The sequence below is a fragment of the Sparus aurata genome, chromosome 4, assembly GCF_900880675.1.
Source record: "Sparus aurata chromosome 4, fSpaAur1.1, whole genome shotgun sequence".
NCBI lineage: Eukaryota > Metazoa > Chordata > Actinopteri > Spariformes > Sparidae > Sparus > Sparus aurata.
Genome location: NC_044190.1, coordinates 24,232,207 through 24,255,143, shown reverse-complemented (window position 1 = coordinate 24,255,143; position 22,937 = coordinate 24,232,207). Strand labels below are relative to the sequence as shown.

The 22,937-nt window shown below is 42.5% G+C and overlaps 1 protein-coding gene across 1 annotated transcript; it reads left to right on the top strand.

The window, feature by feature from the left end:
• Positions 1–648: 648 nt before the first annotated feature.
• trim66 (tripartite motif containing 66) lies at positions 649–22,596 on the top strand. The gene is made up of 18 exons (XM_030414476.1): positions 649–818; positions 4,613–4,846; positions 5,621–5,834; positions 8,195–8,324; positions 9,522–9,638; positions 9,825–9,939; positions 10,219–10,365; positions 11,449–11,566; positions 11,735–12,582; positions 15,057–15,263; positions 16,501–16,630; positions 16,732–16,813; positions 16,892–17,066; positions 17,991–18,847; positions 18,951–19,074; positions 19,308–19,382; positions 20,471–20,623; positions 20,773–22,596. Exons 2-18 carry the CDS (start codon positions 4,838–4,840, stop codon positions 21,007–21,009), a joined length of 3,738 nt encoding a protein of 1,245 aa, XP_030270336.1. The 5' UTR covers positions 649–818; positions 4,613–4,837; the 3' UTR covers positions 21,010–22,596.
• Positions 22,597–22,937: the final 341 nt, after the last annotated feature.

Here is a 22,937-nt window from a genome sequence, read left to right as displayed (position 1 = left end):
TCTTCAATAAACATCATATCCTCGTTCACTTCAAACCTACCAACATGCTGAGGATGAACCTTGTCCATCCTGAGGACAAAACACCCAGGCATTAACAGAGTAATGTAGTTCATGCTGTTCAATGCAGCCAGGACAACCTCTCCGTAAGCAAATCGTGCTGAAACATCTTAAAGAAACTGAAACGAGTCCAGTTGTCTACGATACAGCACTTAGATATAACATTATATAACATAACACAACATGATATAATAAACTAGAATATAATAAAATATAAAATAAGATATCACACTATAATATAATATAACATATCATTACATAATCTAAAAAATATAATACATATGACACATCATAATATAACAACATAATATGATACCATATAATATAATATAATACAATACAATATAACATAACATAATATAATATAATATAATATTTAATTTGTTGGGGATTATTCTGCTGCGTGTCTATGATGATAATTTAAGTAATAATAATACAGTACTTGTTCATGATAAGAAACAATGAATGCACGTTCTTTATTTAAACTTTATCATTTTCACACTGTGATGTTGTTCTTGTTCGTGACATGTGAACACTTCCTCATCATCATCATCATCAGCAGCAGCAGCGGTGATGCGACAGTAACACCATTCTTCTGAACTCTCCTCACACTACAGCTCCGAGAGACGTCAGAACTATTGGATGAGAGCGACAATAAAATCTCACGATTAACTGCGAGACTTGCAATCTCCAAAATTTTGGCCGGTCTTAAAGAGCGACATCCGATGTGGGGAGCGACGCTCGAAGACGCACGGGTCAAGGTAAAAAAAAAAAAAAAAAGAAAAAGAAAAGAAAGAGGACAGACAGACAGACAGACAGACAGCGCACCTGACGTGAGTGACAGGCCGACAGAAGTTGAGTCGCTCGGCAGGCAGCCTCGTTTCCAGCGGACTGAGAGCAGCACTCACATCCTCACACACGCTCGTGTTTACCTGACAGGATGCTCTGCATGAGCTGCGCACTTAACGAGCGCTGTGAATGTGTGCGCACGGACGCAGTTTGTGTGTCCGCGGGCTGACTTTGTGTTCGCCTCTGTCCTCTTGTTGTGTTGTGGATTGCACCATGGGGCCGTGATTGGGGCGTAATCTCCTACGCACTTTCTAAAACACAATATCACGCTCAGTGATGCGCCGGAGACGAGGCTGCTAATGCAGAGGCAGGCTGAGGATGCGGGGGCAGCTCCTCCGCAGTTTGACTGACAGGCTCTTTGTTATTAAAGCGAGGACGCGTTCACGATAAAGTGCTGTCACGGTGATGCGTTCAGGAACAGATGGAACAGGTAGCCCATAAGGAGATTCACTGGATATTCCCAAATTCCCCCAAAGCTTTAGACAGTGCCTTATAAATCACAGAAACACAAAACTACAGAGGTCTGTTCGTACTTCAGATTACTTGTTTTACAGGAAGATTTCTAGAGTGACCTAAAAAGCCATGCTGGACTGGATAGCTAATGTGAAGTTAGAGCTCACTTTTCACTTCAGTACAAGAGGAGAAACAGAATAAAATAGCAGGCATCATGAGGGGCAAGTCTCATTTTATTGGAATTAAAGTTTTGGGGAGTTTGACCTAATCTAAATCACTAGCGACAGTCAAAGTGTGTGGCCTTTATGCCATAGAAATTAAAGTGACCCAGATATTTCCATAAATAATGGCAGCACCAGGGCCGGAACAAGAAGTTTAGTAATAGAGAGCTGAAGTCCTACCACTTCTGGTTTGTCCTGTTGGGCCTTATGTCAGAATAACTTTGTACCGTAGTGACTGGACAGAAACTGATGATGTTTTGATCCTGTTTGATCCAAACACGCAATGTTTGTCAATTTAAACTTGAGAAAGTGAAATATAAGACTGTGATAATGTGAGAATTATGTAATTATAAAGACTACACAGACGCATAACTAACGTCGTCTCATTGAATGGTCACCAAGACCCGTAACTCAAACATTGTGGAGCTGCTCCTTTGAATAAGCAGCTCACAGAACTGATGAACTCTCACATTACTGTAGTCGTCAGAGTGACCAGATTTATTGTGACTTTCTTTCTGTCTTCAGCACCTTTTCTGTGCCGAGTTGTCGGCCATGTTTGTGTTGGTGTCACGCGTTGAGCGAAACGATGTAGTTCAACGAGCGGTTTGAAACTTGACTTGAAAATTGTCTTTTGAACTGACAAACATCATATTTGTGGGTCATGGCACCGTACAATTTTTTTTCCAGGATAAGGTCCCACGGGGTCCTCCGGCTGCTGCGTGACTTCAGCTTTCTATACTCGTCCAAACTCTCTCAGTGTCACCACGCCGATTAATAAAATGTTGACTTGCTACTGTTCACGACGTTACTGGTAAATTCGATCTTCCTCTACATGCTGCCTCAAAGTGTTTTCTTGTGGTGAAATACTAAATTACCTTTATTAAGTTTTCCTTCAACTTATATCTAATGTATTCTTTGTTTTCTATTTTTGCCTGCAACTGTGAACTTGAAAGGTACTGACAGTAAAAACCATCACAGCAAACCTTCAAATCCCACTGTCACTGAAGAGTGAAACTCTTTGAGCTCACCAGAAACCACAGACACTGCTGTACTAGCTACCGAGCTGGGCTGCACCATGTTGTTGTGCTGAATGCTGCACGTTGCAATCTGGCTGAAAAGCTACGATTAGATATTTGAGATATTCTCTCATTCTGATGTGTTACTGCAGCGTTTGTCTTCAAAATATTCTCGAGATGAACGTTACTGCAGATTCTACCGTTCAGCATGTACTCATGCAAATGAAATGCAACGGTCAACCTAAAACAACAAAAGCTCTGATAAACAAAATGTGTGCTGCCTGTTCAGCTTTCATGCACCAATCATTATTCAGTGTAACAGGCAGTATTTGACTCCGGAGTGAGTTTTAACAACTGTACAAAGTGATGATATGTTAAAGCTGATGGGCTCTTTGGACTAATAATGAGGGCTGTTTTTGGAGGAAGTGCTAAAATGTCAGACGTGTGTATGAATAAGGGTGAGGTGTCACAACAAACAGAAAGTAAACTGCTCCGAATCGCCCGCGACCGTTTGACAGGAGGGGCGAGGTAATACTCTGAGCAGCGGTGCCTCAAACACCTCGTGATGAGAAGATAAACACAGTCACAATTATCTTTCAACAATCTTGTTTTCTGTGTGAAGCTGCAGCGACTGAAGCCGGCTTTGTAACACAGGAGAGTGTCTACAGTGGAGGTTCTCACGTTATTTAAATAGTTTGGTTATTTTTAATATACAGTTCAGGATATTTTTTTTGTTGCATTAGATAAAAAAAAAAGAAGTCAAGTGACGTTGTTTTTATCTCCTGCTGATGGATTCCTCTGAAGAACAGAGAGGGAGTAAGCCGAGGACAGAAATAGTGAAGTAGTGGCATAATAACTCAGGAGTGGTTGGAGATGATCCGCCGTTCTTCTGTGATCTCATCACTTCAGTGTTAATAGATGTTACATAGGGGGGTGCTTTCAAGGGAGAGATCACTTGCACAGGTTTCTATTATGGTGACATCTCTGGAGATGGTGGGTGCATCTAGTGCCAGCTTTACCGAGCAGGGCAGGGGGAGGCTGGCGGGAGGTTTCTACGCGTTTGAAAGATAAACGCTGTGAAGGTGCAGCGAAGGCAGGCAGGCAGAGCGCAGTCTGGAAATGCCACAGAGCCGAGTGAACAGCGAGGCAGCGTGTACTACGACTGACTAATTGTGTTTCAAATTGGGTCTTTGAGTGCACAATGGGGAATGGGATTGCTCTGAGCTCCCCGCTGAAGCACCCAAGGATGAGAAAGTTGTCAGATTTGTAGGTCAGGCTGCAGGGGTTGTTGTTAGGCAGACTTGCTCACAGCTGCAGATGTGACAGCGGTTTGATGCCAGGCTTGTATCTGATGACGAGTGTTTGTTTTTTTCACGCTTTCCTTCCCTGTTCCCCAGCTGCCTCTTTTTCTACTTCTTCCCCATTCATCTGTTTCTCTTGAGTCTCATCCATTCTGTGTTTGAATTGTCCTCCTCTTCATCTACAGTAAGCCCCTTTTTCGTTTCCCCCTTTTTAATTTCCGACAATCTTAATAGATGTCACGGTGTGAAAGGGAATTGCAGGAGTGTATCCTAGTCCCATCTGGAGCTTACAGGAGCCTGACCCGGTTTTCTCTGTGCTACGTTAGCGTGCGGCTCCTCTGGGACCTGTCCCCTTCTTGTGCTGACAAGGGAAGAAGGCCACAACCGGCCCGTCCTATCCCCGCCCGACATAGACCGACACAACCTGACTTCACCTAATCCTGCCTGCTCCACACACACGGCTAAAAGTTGCTTACAGCACAAATTCTTCCTCCTTCCTCATTGTAGGTCACTTGGTCTTTTCCTTCCTCCATTTTGGAAAGAGCTTCCGGGGATATTTTGCCCTACAAAAAAATAATTATCTTATCTCCCTAATTCCCAATTATTATGCACAGGCTTATTTAAGAAAAAGGATTAGATTTTCTCTCTTTTTTGGCTGCCGCACGGGTGAGCAGAGGATGAATTTGAATGTGACACTCTTTCTCCTCCGCTGCAGCGAGGGGGGTCCTACACATGGATGAACTGGGGGAGGAGAGAGCACAGTGAGGCTGTCATGTAAGCCGTCTCCTCTGGGGCCACCTCTCGGTGCACGCTGCTTCCTGCCTCAGGTAGAAAACTTCAGTGTTGCTGCTGCTGAGGCGTCAGGCTGCTCGCTCTCATCTCCTCTCCTCTCCTCTCTCGCCCTCTGAGAAGGCAACAGCTCCACGCTCAAAGCACTGAAATGGAGAAGGTAAGGGGTTTTTCGCCTCAGCTTGTGCTTCCTATCTTGATTTAAACATCTTATTTTGTGACACGGCTAGAGATGGGAGGTTTGTTTCTCCTTTTTTGATCAGCAGTTCCTGAGTTTGCACTGTTGATCCTGTGATTGGATCCCTGCAGGGCATTCGGGGCCTTTCTGTGCAGAGTTGGCATGCTTCCTGTGTTTGTGTTGCTCTCTTCTCACCCCCAAAAGACATGCTGGATGTTAGGAATACCACTCTGGCAAAAAGGAATAGGATTTTTTAAAACCGGATTTGGTCCCGAGGTGCCATTCACTCTCCCTGTATTGAGAGGGAGAGTCAGCTGCAGGATGAATTGCCTACAGGGATTAATAGCTTAGGTGAAAATAGTTGTACTGAATGTTTTATTTGCTCATATCGGAAATGAGATAAAATGTAGACACAAGGGATTAACAGTAGTTTTATCACATTTTTTTTATAATAAAATTGCAAAAAATCCTTATTTTAGATTAAGATTATATATCTTTCCTTGAAATGTAATCAAAGTTTGAATAATTTGGCTTTTAAACAAAACGATACTCTAGTACAGGTTAAGCTCCACTTATGAGAGTCTCCGAAGCTTGGGAGAAAAAAAACAAAGTGTGATTTTAGCTCAAGGTAAGGTGGCAACACAAGTGTTTCTGACATGTGCCACCTCGCCTTTGTATCACACTGACCTCGGTGTGTGTGCGTGTGTGTGATTTCTTTAAACACAAGCAGGGTTTGTCTTCATGTTTCTCTTTCAGAGCTGCTCAGAGTGTTCAGAGCCAACGCTTGCACACAGCCTGTGTACTCTCTGCAACAAGTGGTTGTGTTACCAGTGCACAGATGTGCATCAGCATCAGAGAGCGCCCGCTACTCCCCAGTACTCAGAGATGCACCCACAGCAGAGGCCCAGTGCCACCCAGCGTCCTGACCTGCACCAGAGAGGCTCCAGCTCGCTGCCTCCGACTGGACAAGGCAAGATTATTTTATGTTTTCAAGAGTTTTTACCTCAATTTTCCAGGCCAGTATGACAGATTATTAGTGGAGCTACAGAGTCTGCATCTCTGTAACCTGAAAACATGTTTTGGTTTCTTTATTTTCCCTCCTGTGCTCTGTTTGTTAATCATGTCTCAGTAGGAACCATTGCGATGAATAATGCATGGCAGTGGCGATGGTTGATAATAAGTTCTTGGAGATCCCTGTGTTTTATTACACCTCTCTCTTTAACACGTGGCCCAGTTTCTGAAGCGCTCGTATGATTTCATTTTTGCTAATATTAGTGTGTTGCTATTTAAAGACCCTGGAGTATGCCTGGCAGCTTTGTTCCCGGCTGCTTTTGCAGGGCTGCTTTGCACGAGTTGTCAAATCGTAACTGCCACGTCCTAAACACCTTTTATTGTGATGTGGGAGCATTACTGTTTGGTTTGTGTACTTGTGAGAAGAGCCGTGTGACTGCGCTGACAGACAGGATGTGGTCACTCAGATCAGGCTGATGCACAAGAGGTGATGCTCAGCTCTCTACCACAGAGATCTGTGATGATGTGCAGGCAGGAGGGGGGTTGGCTGAGGTGAGCCGTCCAGCAGAGAGCAGCAGGGCTGCGCTCATTAGCCTCATCCAGCTATTGTTAGATAGACGTACTGTGGGCCAACTGTTTCGACAGTGACCTATTTAGAAATGTGTGAGAGATATTTTTGAGGGCGTGTGTGTGGCTGCTGGTGCATCAAAAGCCTTCAGATATGCATCAATTGGACAGCACTGAGATGTTGTTCTTTGAAAACCTCAACCTGCTTCCCACAACTGTTTTATTGTTTTCTTTTCAAAGTGCAGGGAGAGGCCTGATTGAATATTACATACCAATACAACTCCTCGCACCTTAGTTTTAACCAACCACTGCTCCACTTGTGGAAATACGTAGAGGTTTTGTAGACTGCTTGTATAATTTGAAATATGTTGAGATAAACACGTGTTAAAGGTTTATAGTTTGGTTTTATTTCTGTCATTCTGGTCATTTTCAAAAATACGTAGTAAACATATACGCATGTAGCAGGATTATGTAATCAGGAAACAAAAAAAGGTCTCTGTATACCAGTAAAGTTATAGGAAAATTAGATTACAGATACATTAATTTAAAAAGGGATTACTAACAGGATGACAATGAATTTGATATCAAAATTGATATGCTGGTCGGTAACCAGGCACATGCACACACATAACATCACTCTGGTCTTGGGTGAAACCAAATACTTACTTACATATCTGAATACATTTTTTAAAGTAGCTCTGGGTACACTGTACTGCAGAATATACAACTGAAAACTTTCAGAATATAATGTCCAACAATATAAAGATCATCCTTTTGTTTCAATTCAGGCAAACCACAAGTGTTGAAATGAACTGGTCCAGATTCTCACAATATTCGTATTCCCTTTCTAGCTGAGTTTAGATGACGATAGATGCAAGAAACCAGTTAGTGTAGCTGAGCATTAAGACATTAAACAGGGGCAGAGAGCCTATCTGGCTCTGTCTGAAGGTAAGAAAGTGGTACTTCTGTTTAATGCATACAATAAAATAGATTCATTTAGAATTTTAAATTTTAAAGTTTTTGTTTCAGGTATGTGCTGTTATATTTCTCAGCCCAAACATAACACTTTGCCCCCACAGGAGTACAACCTGTCATTTCTACATTAAAACCAGCAGAGTACAGTTCAGCTTTACTTTCTGGCAACAGATACGCTAGTATCCGCTGCCGTACCACCAGACTACAGAGCAGCTTCTTCCTGCAGGCTGTGAGACTCCTCAGTATATTCTTTCCCACTTCGCTCCATATAATTGATTTGTTTTGTATTGATTCTCTTCTTCCTATGTTTTTTTTGTTTTGTTTTGTAAAATGACCTTCAACCTTGAAAATTAGATCCAGTGTATTTTACTGAACCAACGCTTTAAAAATCTAATTGATAAATGTGATGAAGTGAATGACTCATCAACGAGACTCTTCGGCCCGTGTGGCTTCATGCCCTGTTTTAAGCCTCTTAAAGACCACTGAAATACACATTTGAGCTCCAAACTTTTCCTATTCATTGAACAAATTCTTATCCCTCATCAAATTTAATTTAGTTTCATGAATAAACTTATAATAATGGCTGGGGTGATCATTTTATAACTCCTAAGTCATTGCACCCCCCTGGTCGTGTTCGTTCTCTCTAAATACCTTGTAGAACCACTGGTGGTTCTCCTCTAGCTGTGGTTGTGAATTGCTCGTCGACTGCTGCTAATAATGCTCCATGCTCTCTCCCCCTTCTCTCCCCTCTCTCCCCTCTCTCCGTCTGTCTTTTAGGCCCGGGGTCGTATCCTTGCTCCCTCCTCATGTGCCACTCTCACAGACAGGAGCCCTTGGAGCTGTTTTGTGAGTCATGTGACCTTCTGTGCTGTAGCAGCTGTCACCTGTCCTCCCACAAAAACCACAGGTCAGTGTGCAGACACACAGCGCAAGGACACTGCAGAGAAAGGCTAACCACAGGTTAAAAACTTCCTCTGAGCAGCAACTCGCTTCAACCGCCTTGTCACTTTTATCATCCGTATCTGCATACACTATCCTTGGCCTGCCTAATACCTATTAAGTATTCATATGCTTTTGTTTTCTGTGATGTTTCGGTACAGTAGCTGCCTCTAAGGTCACCCGCATAATGACTTGCCCCCAGGGGAAACAAATTTAATTCTGGTGTTTTTCACGCCCAGAGAATAAATTAGTGAAACTTTATGTCTGGCATGGATGGATGACTGAAAGAGATCTGCCGGGCACAGGCACAGGGGTCCCAAGGTATCAGGGGGGAGTCTGGTCCAGAGCGTCTTTTTGAAGTGACACATTACTTTGCAAAAGGCAGCTGGCTAAAAATAGACGTATAATGGGCACAAAACGACTACAGAAACACAAAGGCTGCCAGAAAGAGACACAAATAGACCACAAAAAGACACAAAACCACTACACAGACACACAAATACCACAAAAATAACACAAAATGACTACAAAGAGACATATAACATGCAGAGACAATAAAATACACCAAAAAGACGCAAAACTGCCACAAAGAGACACAAGATGACCACCAAGAGAGACAAAATGACTACAGAGAAACAGAAGTACTACACAAAGACACAAAACTACTTCAAGAGACACAAAACAACCACAGAGACACAAGTCTACCACAAAGAGACATAGAACTACCACAAAGAGACACACAATAACTACGAAGAAGCAAAAGTACTACAGGAGAAACAAAACGGCCACAAAGAGACAAGAAAATGATCGCAAAGGGAGACAAAGTTACCACAGACACAAAATGAATAGAGACACAAAACTATAACAAGGAGAAACATGATGACCAGACACACTGAAGTACCACAGAGAGACACAAAACAGCTTCAAAGACACAGAACTGCCACAAAGACATACAAAACAACTACAGAGACACAAATATACTACAAAGAGACATATAACGACCACAGACACTGAAGCACCACAAAGAGACACTAGAGTACCATTAAAAGAGACACAAAATGGCTACAGAGACACAAAACTGTCACAAAAATGGCACCCGGGGGCCATGTTGTCTCATAATCCGCCCAAGCTTTCTGATGGATGTTGTGATCTCGCATGTGTTTAGGGTGGTGCAGATCGGGAAGGCCCTGCAGGATCAGCAGTGGCTGTTTGAGAGCCTGATGGTGCAGGTGGAGGAGAGGAGGTCCGCAGTGGAGAACAACGCCAAACAGATAGAGGACAGGTAGGTTCACACTCACACAGACCCAAGTCTGAGCAACTTCCACCACAAATAGTCAATAATTTAATAGTGTGAAATATAGCAAGCTAATGCATAAATTAGTGTCTGAAACGCTGCTGTTTTGTTCTGCATGTTGGATTTTTCTGCCCGGAGTGGGGCATTTATTTTCTCCTCCCTCTCTCTTCGTAGACTTCACGGAGTAAAGATCGCACACAGGAAGGCAGAGAACCAGATTAAAATGGCAAAGATGATTATGATGAACGAGCTTAACAAACGAGCCAACCTATTAATAGAGCAACTGGAGGTAATTACTTTCTCTCTTTTTCTTTCCTTCTTATCGTGCAGCCAGCCATGAATCTACATGTGAGGAATCAGTAACCGCTGTGATGTAATCAGTCCTGAAAGCAAGCAAACGAGAACCCATAATAATCTGTCAAAGCTGCTTAAGCCGACTCCTCAGGAGCTATATCTGTCAAAAAAAACCAAAAAAAAAACATCCATTGATTTAGCCCACGATCCGGCTGGACTCTATGTACCAGTAATTACATGTAACCAGATGCACTTTTATGGGTTTCCTTTGCAGAAAATCTCAGAGGATTTCCAGCAGCGTCTGGAGGACCAGCTGCAGGGGGCAATAGAGATCTGTGGCCAGCTGGACCACGTTCAGAAGTTCATCACCTGGGCGACGACCCACCACTGCAGAGGCCCGGTGCTCTTCAGCAGGGCTCTGGTACGCTTGACAGGGCGGTCAACACGTCCACACACACAGTCACATGAGGAGAAGGAAATTCACTACTGAGAGGAAGCGGAGTCTTCGTCTTTATATTTAAAGGTCCAGTGTGTAGGATTATGGGGTAATGAAGTTTTCACTGGTTTCTAATTATCTGGAAATAAGAATAGTTTTGTTTTAGTTACCTTAGAAGGAGTCTTTTATATCTACAGATGAAGCCAGAGTCCCATATGTTTCTACAGTAGCCCAGAACGGACAAACACCGGCTCTATAGCGGGCTTTTCACGTTTTGGAAGCCGCCTCAGAGCACTGTGGGAAAGGGTTCATCTGTTGCTCGCAAACTGTAGCCACACAACTTGATGTGACTGAATCCTCTAGCTGGACCTTTAAAGGAGAGCACCGCTCGTTACACATGTAGTTTGCCAGTCACAGGAAGTAGCACTGCTGAACACAGCTGTGCAATGTTCTCTGTATCACCACAAACATGCATCTATCAGAAACCACACTCGCCGTTCATAACACAGGCTTTCTGTGTTACGAGTGGTGAGTGTGGCTTTTGAAAGATGCAGCAATTTACCAGGCAGGAAGGGTTTAACTAAAGACAAGCTGCAAGATTAGACAAAAGGTCAAGATGTCTTTTGTCTAAACTTTGACCAATATTTGGAAAATCTCCTCACTTAACTGTTACTTTATGAACGTGCAATACCAAACCACTTGCATGCACTTGAATGCTTTTGCCAGACTGCTTTTTCTAGGATTTCTTTTTCCTGGTCTCATGCAGTTCAGGGACACTGTTAGCTCAATACTACTGTAGGTATCTTAATGAGATCTCTTTTCCTGGAGGACGTAACATGCTTCACTACTCTGAAGCACAGTGTGAGATTTTGTGTTATTTGCATTTGATTTCCAGGAGCTTAGCTTTCAAAGAAAATCCTAAATGATTATCCTTTCAGCATTACCTGCAGGTGTCTCTCGCGCTCGCTTTTTACTTTTTGTAATTATACTGCTGAAATCAGCGACACCATCAGGGATTTCCAAAATGCATCTGTTTTTTGTTGTTTATGAACAATATTCTTCCTTCAGATTTCACTGCAGATGCAGCAGCTGCTTGAGTCGTCGCTCCACTCAGACTCCTGGAGTCCTGTCAAGATCAAATTTAACTGGGATGCCAGTTACTGGACGAAGCAGATTTCTTCTTTGGGTAAAAATAATGTTATTGAATCATGATGGTTATTGACAGCATTGATCTTTATTCAGAATGAGACTTAAACTGGAAATAATAGAAAAAAATGTAATACGTTACAATAAAAATAGCATTTTTTGCATGTGACATGATGTTTTGAACAGAGCACTTAATTTTTCTCTGCAGGTCAGCTGACCGTTGAAGGGGGAAACTGCACTTATCCTTCGGGCTTGGCCTGCTCCAGTATCCTCCGGCCTCAGCCCATTACCTGCTTGGCTTTGCCGTCTGTTTGTCACAGAGGACGCGAGCCAGGCTGTGGATACCAGGCCTGCTGTGAGCCACAGATGTGCTGCCTGCACGGCATTCCCTCTCAGCCAGATCTGCCCAGTCTGGATAAAAGCCAGCTGGAAGGCACACTTTATAACTCCAACTGTGTCCAGTCTGCCCTTATCTCTGCCTCCCTGCACCAGAGCCAGCAGCTCCAGAGGTGCTGGGACCCAGACAGCTCATCACAATGTCCTCCCCCTTCATCACCTATACCAATGATCCAGCTCAGCTGCAGTCGAGGCTCAACATCCCAGCCACAAGCTACTGCCTCTGCACCCCAGTCTCAAGCCAAACCTTATCTCTATCACCAACACCAGAGAGAAGTTCCTCTGGACGGCCAGACTCAGCCAAGTGCAGACCGTAGCAGGCCGGGTCAGTGTCAGGGGAAGCTGTCGACCAGCACAGCTCTACAGCAGGATCTCAGCCACACAGCTGTCGACAGAGATGTGATGACTGAAGGGACCTGGGAAGAGAGATGCAGGGTGGAGGAGGCTTGTGGACGAACGGCTGAAAGCAGAGATCTGCTGGATGATGAGCTGCAGCAGGACAGGAGGGAGCAGAGTCCGGCTCAACAGCAGCAGCAGCAGCAGCAGCAGCAGCAGCAGCAGCAGCAGCAGCAGCTTCATGTTCCCGCTGCAGTAGAGATGAGGAAAGATCAGCAGAGGAACAGATCTCCACTGATGCTCAGAGACCACAGAGATGGCAGGGTGAGAGCATATTTCTTATGTGAGTGTTTTAAGAGTTTTGCAAAGAAGACCGCTGAAACTACAGTGAACTCTGCGCTGTAATCAATAACGACATATAGAAATACAACAAGATTACATTTAAACTTCGCTCTTGACCTCAGAAACATCAGTTGACGGTTGATCTCACCACAAGCTCCACTCAGTAGCTGTTGTGGAGGTTTCAGTATCACACTATATCAATCACACGTGGCCTTAAAGAAACTTTACGTCACAAGCACACATATTTTCTTCTGCTTCTTCTTCTTTACATTTTCACACATTGGACACTAAAAGATACATACAAAACCATACTTGTCATTTTTGCATGAAAATTCAGTCTATAAAACATTTTACATGTCAACATTACAGTGATGACAGTAACTGTAAGTACATGCACTCAAGTACTGTATGTAAGTACAATTTTGAGATACTTTACTTGATTACTTTATTGTACTTTTAACTTCACTACAGTGAGTTGTTAACTAAGTAACTTAGTTAGTAGTTACTTTGGAGATCGCATGCTGCATAAAAGCCAAAGGAGCAGACTAACAAAAATTGTTTCCGATTCTGAGAAACACTGACCCTTAGTATCTAGCATATTTGTGCATGTAAATATATGTAGTATGTATTGCAGTTTTGATACTTATGTACATTTAATATCAGACACTTTAAGACTTTTACTCAAGTACTATTCGTATGGGTGTCCTTTACCAAAGTCATATTTTAACAGTATTTTTACTTCTACACATGTATGACTTATGGATACTTCTAAACAATGCAAAACATTAACAGCACTGAATCTGTGATTCCTTGGCTTAGTTGGTAATACTACAAAAGGCTGTAATCAGTTACATAAAGACTTTGTCGTGCAAAGCGACTGGATGTGAACATTTGAAGAAAAATAGGTGTATTTGTTTACAGCTACTTTGAGGTCAAAACATGGTATGTGGTGGGATTCTGAACACCTCAGTTTTGAGTTTTTCATTTCACACGTGGTTCTGCAAGTTTCTATGTCCGCAGACAATTCTCATGACATGGTAAGCCACACAAGGCTGTGCATACACACCTCTCAAAAACAAACCACTATTCATCAGTCAAAGTCAGGCCTATTTCCTGTGAAACACAGGTGTTGAAATGCAGCCAAACACAAAGGACCAAAGAAGGCAGCAAAACCTTATCCAAACATTTATTCACACAGTGACATTAAAGTAAATCAAAGCCAGTAGGAAATGTTGTACATAAGCTTCATGGTTATTGTATATTTCTTAAATGCTGAAGTTTAAGGGAGTGTTGAGTTCGAGGTGGTTTTAATGAATATCTGTAAACGACTGAAACTAAAGCAGCACTTTATTTTAATGCCAGAATGATCACTTCCCACAGTTGACAGCTAGCCTGAAAACAGATGGTGCAACAGAAATGTGCTTCAGCTTTTATGAAGAGAGGATGATGGGAAAACAAAGAGCCGCTCTGACAATTAAAGCTGAGCTGCTCACAGCAAAGCATCCCAAAAACCAGTGTAGCAGCGTTCATCATCATCACACTCGATTCCAGAGGTTTGAGCAGCCCTGTCGTCACCTCTCAGGGTGCGCTCTCACGGCACAAAGATGTATTATATTTGCATTTTCGAGCCACAGCATCTGAGAACGACATAAAACCACCCGGGAGAAGTCATTTATGTACTTAACCTGTCATTAATGAGCCACTGAGGGACTTGGGGGAGCTGCCAGTTTGATTTCAGTTCTGGTTTGCACTCTGAGATAAATTCCTACACACACCCCCATCGTTCCTGAGAGAAAGGATTATAGTCTATTTCCCTCCACAGTCTGAATCCTGCACACCTCTCCCGAGGGGCATGGATCAGGTAAGTGTTTTAATCGCATGATACTTAAGAGCACATGCTCGGTGGCAGCCTGGCCTGAATATGCATGATGGAGCACTAGAAAAAGAAAAAGAAGGACGTGATAAAAAAAACCCTGGTGTTAAATGAATTGTCAGCCTGCTTACATTAGCTGAAGACACGGCTGAGATGTTTAAAGGAGCTTTTCGGGACACTTGCATTAGTTAAATTGTAAGTTAAAAGAGTGAGAAAGAGAGAGTGGTTTAATGAGAGGACCATGCTGCACACCTGATAGTGAATTTACATATGATAATTGGTGTTGTAACTAAGCCTTTCATTGCCTGTACGATAACTGTAATATATGCAGCTGTGTGTGCCATTCTTCGTGTTTATAGGGATTGAGTGCTTTTGAATTAGTCCCAGAATCAGCTCTGAATGATGTTTTTGTTCATTTAGTCTGGCGTCAATGTGTTAGTGACACTCAAGGTTGTTTCCACTGCACACACCTCCCACTCCTTTTTCTCTCCTCACTGTTGTTAATGGCGTGAGCAGGGGACGTCTGCGCGTGTGATAGAGCTCGAAACCCCTGCTCAGTTTTCTACATGTGTCTTTCTGACAGAGATCCACATCCCTGGAGGTGTCGGTGACAGCCCACGAGCATGCATCTGATGCGCAGAGCAGCAGGCTGAGCCCTAGTTTAGTGTGTGCGAGGAGGAAGAGGCGCTCCCAGAGCATCCCTGCAGAGCTGGCAGCCCCTTCCAGCAGCCCTTACGCTGAAAGGCCCACAGGATGCACTCACGGCCTCGAGGCAGGAGCTGCAAATAAGGTAACCCTGCATTACAATATAATCACACATGGGGAGGAAGGTGAAGCGTAGCTGTCAGATAGAATAGAGGTGATCGCCCTTTCCACATGTGAGTTCTGGCGGTGCAAAGGAACAGTAATAACAGGACAATTTTCTCCTGTCAGACACAGTTCCACTGTGAAATGGATCTATTACTCTGATTAAGGGCACCAAGTTGCTGTTATATTCATTGTATATTTGCCTGCAGATTATTCAGTTAATTGTTTGGTCCAAAAAATGCCAGAGAATGGTGAAAAAATACCCATCAGAGCTTCAAAGAGCCCAAGGTGACATCCTCAGTCTGCTCGTTTTGTACAACCTTGAGTCCAAAATACCAAAAAAGATTAAATCTCCTCCTCCACCACTGAGGACCTAGAACCAAATATAGTTTACATTTATATATGTTTATATTTAGCTTGAAAAAGAAATTCAGCATTGATTAAAAGCAAGTTGTTTTCTGTCAGTAAAATATATAAGATGTAAGAATTTTGCATTATAATATCTTAAAATGACCAGACCTTGTCATATATTGTGTAATTTCCTTATCCCAAATGTTTCTGGCAACGTTAAAACTCAAGAAATCCACACGTTTACTCAGGGTAATGGTGCGTTTTTACAGTTCTTCTGCCCTCTCCTCTCTGTAACATTAATGAAGTAAAGTACATTTCTCCTCCAGCTCCATTCAGCAGTTGGAAGCCCTGAGGGGCAGGGTTTTTTTTTCTGGTGATCTGTTACATATCTTTATTGTCAAATAAATGATTTTCTCTCTGGTGTCTATGACTGGTGGAAAAAACCTTTTGCCAGTTCAGAATTTTTTTTCCATCTGTGAAAATATGTTTTTTGTGTGAAACTGAGGAAAAACTTTTTTTTTCCACTGGTATTTTTTTCTTCGGTAACATGAAATAGTGGTATGTAGGTATTTCTTCTGGAATTAATTTTCACATTTTCACAGATGGAAAAAAAGGAAAGAAAAAAAACAAGCAGAGCTTGAGGCATCATAAGCTGCTATTAGAATGACACATCTGAATAGCTGACCCATCTGTTGCTGGTTGAGTTGCATTGTGGGTAAAGTAGGTATAGAGTATAAAGTGTAAAGTTGAAAGTCGTTGTTTAGATAAATAACAGTACTATGATCAAGGTACTAATAATGTTTTTTCTCCATTGTAATAGACAGATTACTCCCTGGAAACATTTTACATAATGTTTGTTTTGTTCTCAGTATGCCACTGTCGATCCCAGACAGAGGAGAGCCTCAGACGGAGTGCTTTGTGTTGTCAAAGAGACCTCGTCTGAGACGGCGCCCTCTAGAGGCCACCGGTCTCCTCTGCTGTCCTATAAGACAGAGCCAGGTGCTGGCAAATTCTACTTTAAGATGCACATTTATAAATAACCTCAAATAAACCAAATGGAAAGATTGTGAATACATGCTAACTATGTCTCCTTTTTTTAGATCATTCTTTTACTTGTGTAAATGAAGAGATCGATTATGAAGCCAAGGACCAATGCAGGGTGTCACGAAACGGCCACAACAGGTGTGTAACCTCAGTCTGTGAACTGATCAGGAAAACAAGGTCTAACTCTCATCACTCATCCTCTGCTTCCCTCTTTAGCAACACGGACGTTCAGAAGGACTCAGGACGGTCCAGAGTTCCAGTGGTTTGCTTAGAGCGTCTTAAAATACTTGTGTCTCAACTTCCCCCACATGGACGAAGGCAGAGTGACCCTTTACCTGCCAGCGGGACGGAGAGGAGTGAAACCCTCCCACAGCAGAGGACCTGGCATGAGGTATGTCTCATTTCTTTCCATACAGTAGACAGCTTTTCCAGTAGCAGTCCCATATTGTAAAAAGTGAAATTTCCTTGTTGTTTTTGACTATAAAGCAAGTCCACCTGGCTCTTTCGAGTTGTAAGACATACTTTGGCCGATCGAGCTGGCTAACTTCTGCTTCAGCACCCGGCTAACTTGAATATGAATACAATGATTTAATCCTGCAGCTCTTCTAAACTTTCCAAACTTTACTGGACTAAATTGCTCAGATTATGGTAGTCCAACACGTCGTATTGGGGGGTTGTGCATCACGTAACGTTGTAATTACCTGCCTCAAAGCCTGCCACTCGTCTTGGGGGTTGCAAAAACACCGGCAGAGCTGATACAAAAACTGGGTGGCTTGCTCAGGCCTATGAGAGCTAACCAATCAGAGCAGAGAGGGCTTCTCAAGACCTTAAAGAGACAGGCATGAAAAATGTGTTCAGACAGAGCCTGAAAATGCTGATAATATGGAAAATAATATAATTTTAAAAACAAGTATTCACAGCAGTAAAAGCAAATAAACACGTTTTGTTTATAAATTAAAGAACAGCATTTTCATCTCTGCAAGGTTGAGTTCTGAACTTTAAACCCATAAAATCTTGTTTGATATTTTACAAGAAGTTTTTTTCAGTGTTTTAACAGAGTCATGTTACATTTAAGAACTTTGGCTAAGCTAACCAAAAAAGGATTGTTTTTTGTATTACGCAAACTCTGTGTTGCATCTAAAAAGGCAGATAAGACAATCAGCAGTGTGTCATTTGTTTGATGTGGTGTGGAATTATTATTTATCTGAATACATCTTAGCAACCACCAGAGATTCTAGTTAACATGCTGGTGATATTATGTTTAATTCAGCTGTTCTCCTCTCCTCTCCTCTCCTCTCCTCTCCTCTGTTTAAAGGAAATAGCTGAAGGGAGGACCACCCGCTCACTCACAGCTCCACCATATGCAGAGCGTCTGCAGTGTAATCAGGCTACCACACACTCCACCACCAGTGAGTTTGACACTCGAGGGAGAATTGGCTCCCATAAATCACCCACGCTGCCGTCCACTGACCCTAAATTCTTGCCAAAGCATTACTCTGCTGTGGATCTGGACTCTGACTCTGATCCCAGGTCAGTCTCAGAAGAAGAAGCTGGTGTTTCTTGGGTTGAACCTGAACCCCAGTTTGAATCAGATGCATCACCGGAGTCCTCATCTGAGGCTGAACTTGAATGTATGGCTCAGGAGAAACTGGTGGCTGCAGGAGAGACTGAAACTGGTATCGCAGGGGATTCAGAGCCGAGTCTTGAGTATGACGCAGACCCAGAATCAGAGGCAGGAGCTGGATCAGAGGAGGGCCACGGTCTGGAAGGTGATGCGGAATCAGGCGACTCAGACGTCCAGCCTGACTATGACGCCTGTTTTCAGACGGATTCTGACGCTGTGTCTGATCAGCCTCCAGACTCTCAGGGCTCTGTGGAGTCCGAGCTTGACATTGAGTCCGATGCCGAACCGAGAACCGACGACCCACAACCGCTCCGCTCTGACCTGGAGGAGGAGTCCCCTGCCGGGCCCGGTCAGAGGCCTCTTCTGATCGCAAACCCTGCGGCTCAGAGGTTCACAGAGGACGTACAGCCTGACCAGGACAGCACAGAGATGGAGAGCGAGGACTTCTGTGCTGTGTGTCTGATCGGAGGGGAGCTGCTGTGCTGCGACCGCTGTCCTAAAGTCTATCATCTGTCGTGCCATATCCCGTCTCTGCTGAGCTTCCCCTCGTAAGCTTCTTAAACTGTAACCTATATAATGCCTCAATGCGATACTCACACCTCCTTTCGAACCGTTTTATTATTAACCTGGTGTTGTTTCTTATCTGCTCAGAGGTGACTGGGTGTGCAGCCTGTGCAGAGATGTCATGCAGCCAGAGGTCGAGTACGACTGTGAGAATGAAAGAAGATCTGGAGAACATGCCGCGTCACACGGACTGGCTGAGTCCGACCAGAGAGTGGGTCATTTCATCAGCTGCATTAAGATTTTAGTAGTAAAATATAAAGTGTATTAAAAGTAAACGCCACTAACGCCAGTGCATAATGGATTGACAATGAGATATTAAGATACATTTAATATCTAAAATAGAAAAGTAAAGTTGGCAGTGACATCGAAACTGATAATGAAGTTGGCGGTTGCTTTTCCTGCACTGATAATAATTCTCTCTCACGTTTGCTCGACTGTTGACAGAAATGTGAGCGGCTGACTCTTCTGATCCTCAGTAACATCCTGAGTGCTCCCTTTCAGGAGCCCGTCAGTCCACTTGTGAGTGATCACCCTTTTCTCACAGTCCAGTTACAGTAACTCGTTCTCTAAATCTCATTTATTGTTCATGGTACTTACTGGAACACAGCAGCATTGTGATTAGTTTTCCTCATGTTTCAGCAGATATATACACACTTTGATTGCTGCTTTATTTCTCAGGGTTTGGGGTGGGGGTGGAACAGGTACCCAGTGGAGTTCTCCTCACATTCAGTCTTTCTCAACCGAACACAATGAGTGTGTCCTTGAGGCCTGGAGTTGCTTTATTCATTCAACATTTGCAAAACTTAACTTCCTCTTTATGCGTTGGCTGGTGCAGCGCTGCATTTCTTGGTGTGATCAGAGGGACAGCTTTAAACTCCTCACAGTGAAATGCATCAGTTTTGTAGCTGATCACTTTGTAGTAAATAATCTGTAGTTCAGTTCTTAGTTATATAAACATTAGCTGGAGGGCCATTATAAAGTTGCAACTGATATGTATACATGACTATAAATGTGCTGTATCCAACATTTCATTTGAAAACAGTGAAATAATTTTTAACTTAAGTGTAATTAACTTAAAATTTAAAGTAGAGACATCTGCCCCCCTAGCATATCTGACTGTTATTATTTGGACAAAATGTGAGTTTATTTACTCATTTAGTCCATAATGGAGACATGAAAGCAGATAGAAACGAAGCCTGCCGCACTGGATCAGCCTTCATTTTCCTGGTAGACTTCGTGCCCGGTGACACACAAAGCAGCACAATGAAACCGAAGTTGACAGGGAGCCAATCTAAACGTGCAATCAACATTTATTTCATAATGACAGATTGAAGCCAAACTCCTCGTCTTTTGCCACTTTAACGATGGTTGTAATAAAGTGTTACTCCAGTCTGTGTGTGCACGGCTGTTTTTCGGGCAGGTCCCCCGCACAGAGATGATGCCGTATTCATCACAATGATACATAATGCATTCTAGGTGGCATTTATTTGATGCATTTTTAATGCAGAAAGACTAATGAGGTAATTACACTGGAATGAGTTCAAACGAAATTTGGCTGTGTGGCCATGATTAAGAATAATCTTAAATGTCACTGCTTTTTCACGCAGGCTCGTCATTACTACCAGATCATTAAGAGGCCCATGGACCTGTCTGTGATCAGAGCCAAACTCAACAAGAGGAACACCCGACATTATAACTCACCGGAGCAGTTTGTTGCTGATGTTTATCTCATGTTCCGCAACTGTGCAAAGTTCAATTATGTGAGTTAAACATTTATATCTTTGTTCAGCGTGCAATTTGTCTCGTAATTACAGTGAATCACACTTTAGATGATAAATAAAGTCATGCTCAGTCAGTACTTTACCAGCACGGATCTGAGTGTTATATCTCTTTCTCTCTCTGACCACAGCCCGACTCTGAGGTGGCCCAAGCTGGCCGCAGCCTCGAGGCGTTCTTCATCTCCAAGCTGAAAGAAGTTTTCCCAGAAAGAGTTTTCCCCGCTGCTGAGGTGGAATCTGACAGCGATGAGTATGATGAGGCCTACAGGACCGCCGACGGTGGTTTCCCCTGGCCAGAGAGGAGGGAGCAGTGCCACAGGAAGAGGAAGAGGAGAAACTCTCTCAAGTCGAGGAGGCATCACTTCTAATCATGGACACAAATATGCTGTGTTTGCGTGTAATTATGCTGTTTTTATTCAGCGGCCTGTGGGGCTGCAACACTGTTTCCATTCTGTAATCTGAAAGGAGCTCCAATTTGTGGTTTGCAACAACATCACAGTGCTGCCATCCGATGGCAGCTGAACACATTGAAACAACAGTTCAGATATTTGAAAGGTGGGAGCAAACTGCAGCTGATCTGAGGAGCATAGAACATAAGAATTGTCTAAAGTAGCTTCAGTTACATATGATATGCTCCACATCTGGGACCAAATCTCTTTGAGAAATTGAACAGAAGATCAAGTCCTTAAGAAGGAAATCCAGAATCCAGCAACTTAAACAAATCGTCCACATGCTTGTGGCAACCAAGACAAACGGGGAAGGTCAAGTTTTTCACGTAACGTTACAATCTGCTCACATTTGGCCAATGAATGTGATTCATGCATATGAATGGCCACAAATTGTTTCATGGAGCCCCTTTTAAACAAATTACAGTCATGATGCGATGCTGTAATTGTCATTGTATCACATCATACACCGGCTGTTTATGACTTTCTCCTGAAATGACTTCCTGTATTTACCTGCAAAAATCACACACCGGATGTTTTATGCTATTGTACAAAGAGGATGCTGTAGTTGGATGTTTATTAATCTCAATTTTGCATCTCTATCAAATGTAATTTTTAGGTGAGCTTAGCTCTGATTATACACAGCACTTTGAAACTTTGATATTGGTAAACACTGTGTTTACCATGTTCGTAAACATATTTATATATGTGTAACTGTATAGAACTTTATTTTACTATATCTGTCATTTTAATTACTGAATGATTGCAGGCAATTGTCATAGCATTGATTATTGATAGAATTAAGTGTCCCAGTAGCTTTCTTTAAAAAAAAAAAAAAAAGCAGCGGTGAATCTGATTGTCTTTTGACCGGAGTGCAGTACAGAATGTAAATGATTGAGGGCGCCATGTTAACGCTCAACAGAGCACATGTATTTTCATGATTGTTAGAGGATTTAATATCCACAAGTGGATTTTTTTTATTTTACTTGTAGCCTTAAATTAAGTTTGTGTATGCTTTATGTAACATTCCTGTTCCACCAGTGTTTCAGCAAAATGTTAAAATATCTCAGGCTTAATAAGAGTGTAAGGTATCGATCTCTTTCAGTATTGACAGTTACAAAAAAACGTCCTTGTTATTTGTAGAGACACACATATGTCATTTTATAATAACTGCTGTTGTAGAGCGTTTCCTGTTTTTAAATATTCTTTACTCGCTACCTGCAGCTTAAGATAGATTTTACTTGACATTTAGAGTAATTACTGCACAATAACAATTGTCTGTGCACTCCTTGATCATCGTCAAGAGTAGTGAATATACCGTATTCGTAATGTTACTTCTTTTGAAATCAATAGATGTTATAATATTTCCTATTGTACGAGAGGAGATAGTTACTGTCACAGTTTCTGGAGAATAGTCTGTTAAGTTTATTTTAGTTTTTTTTTTTACTGTAACAGTCAACAATAAATGCACATATACAGCTTATCAATAAAAATGCATTCAAGAGACAATATGTTTTCTTGTTATTTCTCATCTGCATGATTAAAGGTACCGTTTCTAAAAAAAGTTGATTTTTGAGTCTCATTCCCAACTCGTTCAAAACTGATGCTTTGGGACGGCGTCAGTTGGCAATTAGACTCAAAATCAACTTTTCTTACAAATAGAAGTATACCATGTAACTTTTACAGACCTATAGACAAAAAAAGGGACACAGAGCCAACAAGAGCTTTAGATGAGCGTAAGATATATGTTAAGATTAGTGTTTGTGAACATCAGAGCAGAACAGGCTTGCACTTTGAGTGATGACAGGCTGAGAAGAAAAACAGCATTGCCAATCTGGAGGTTGTACAGT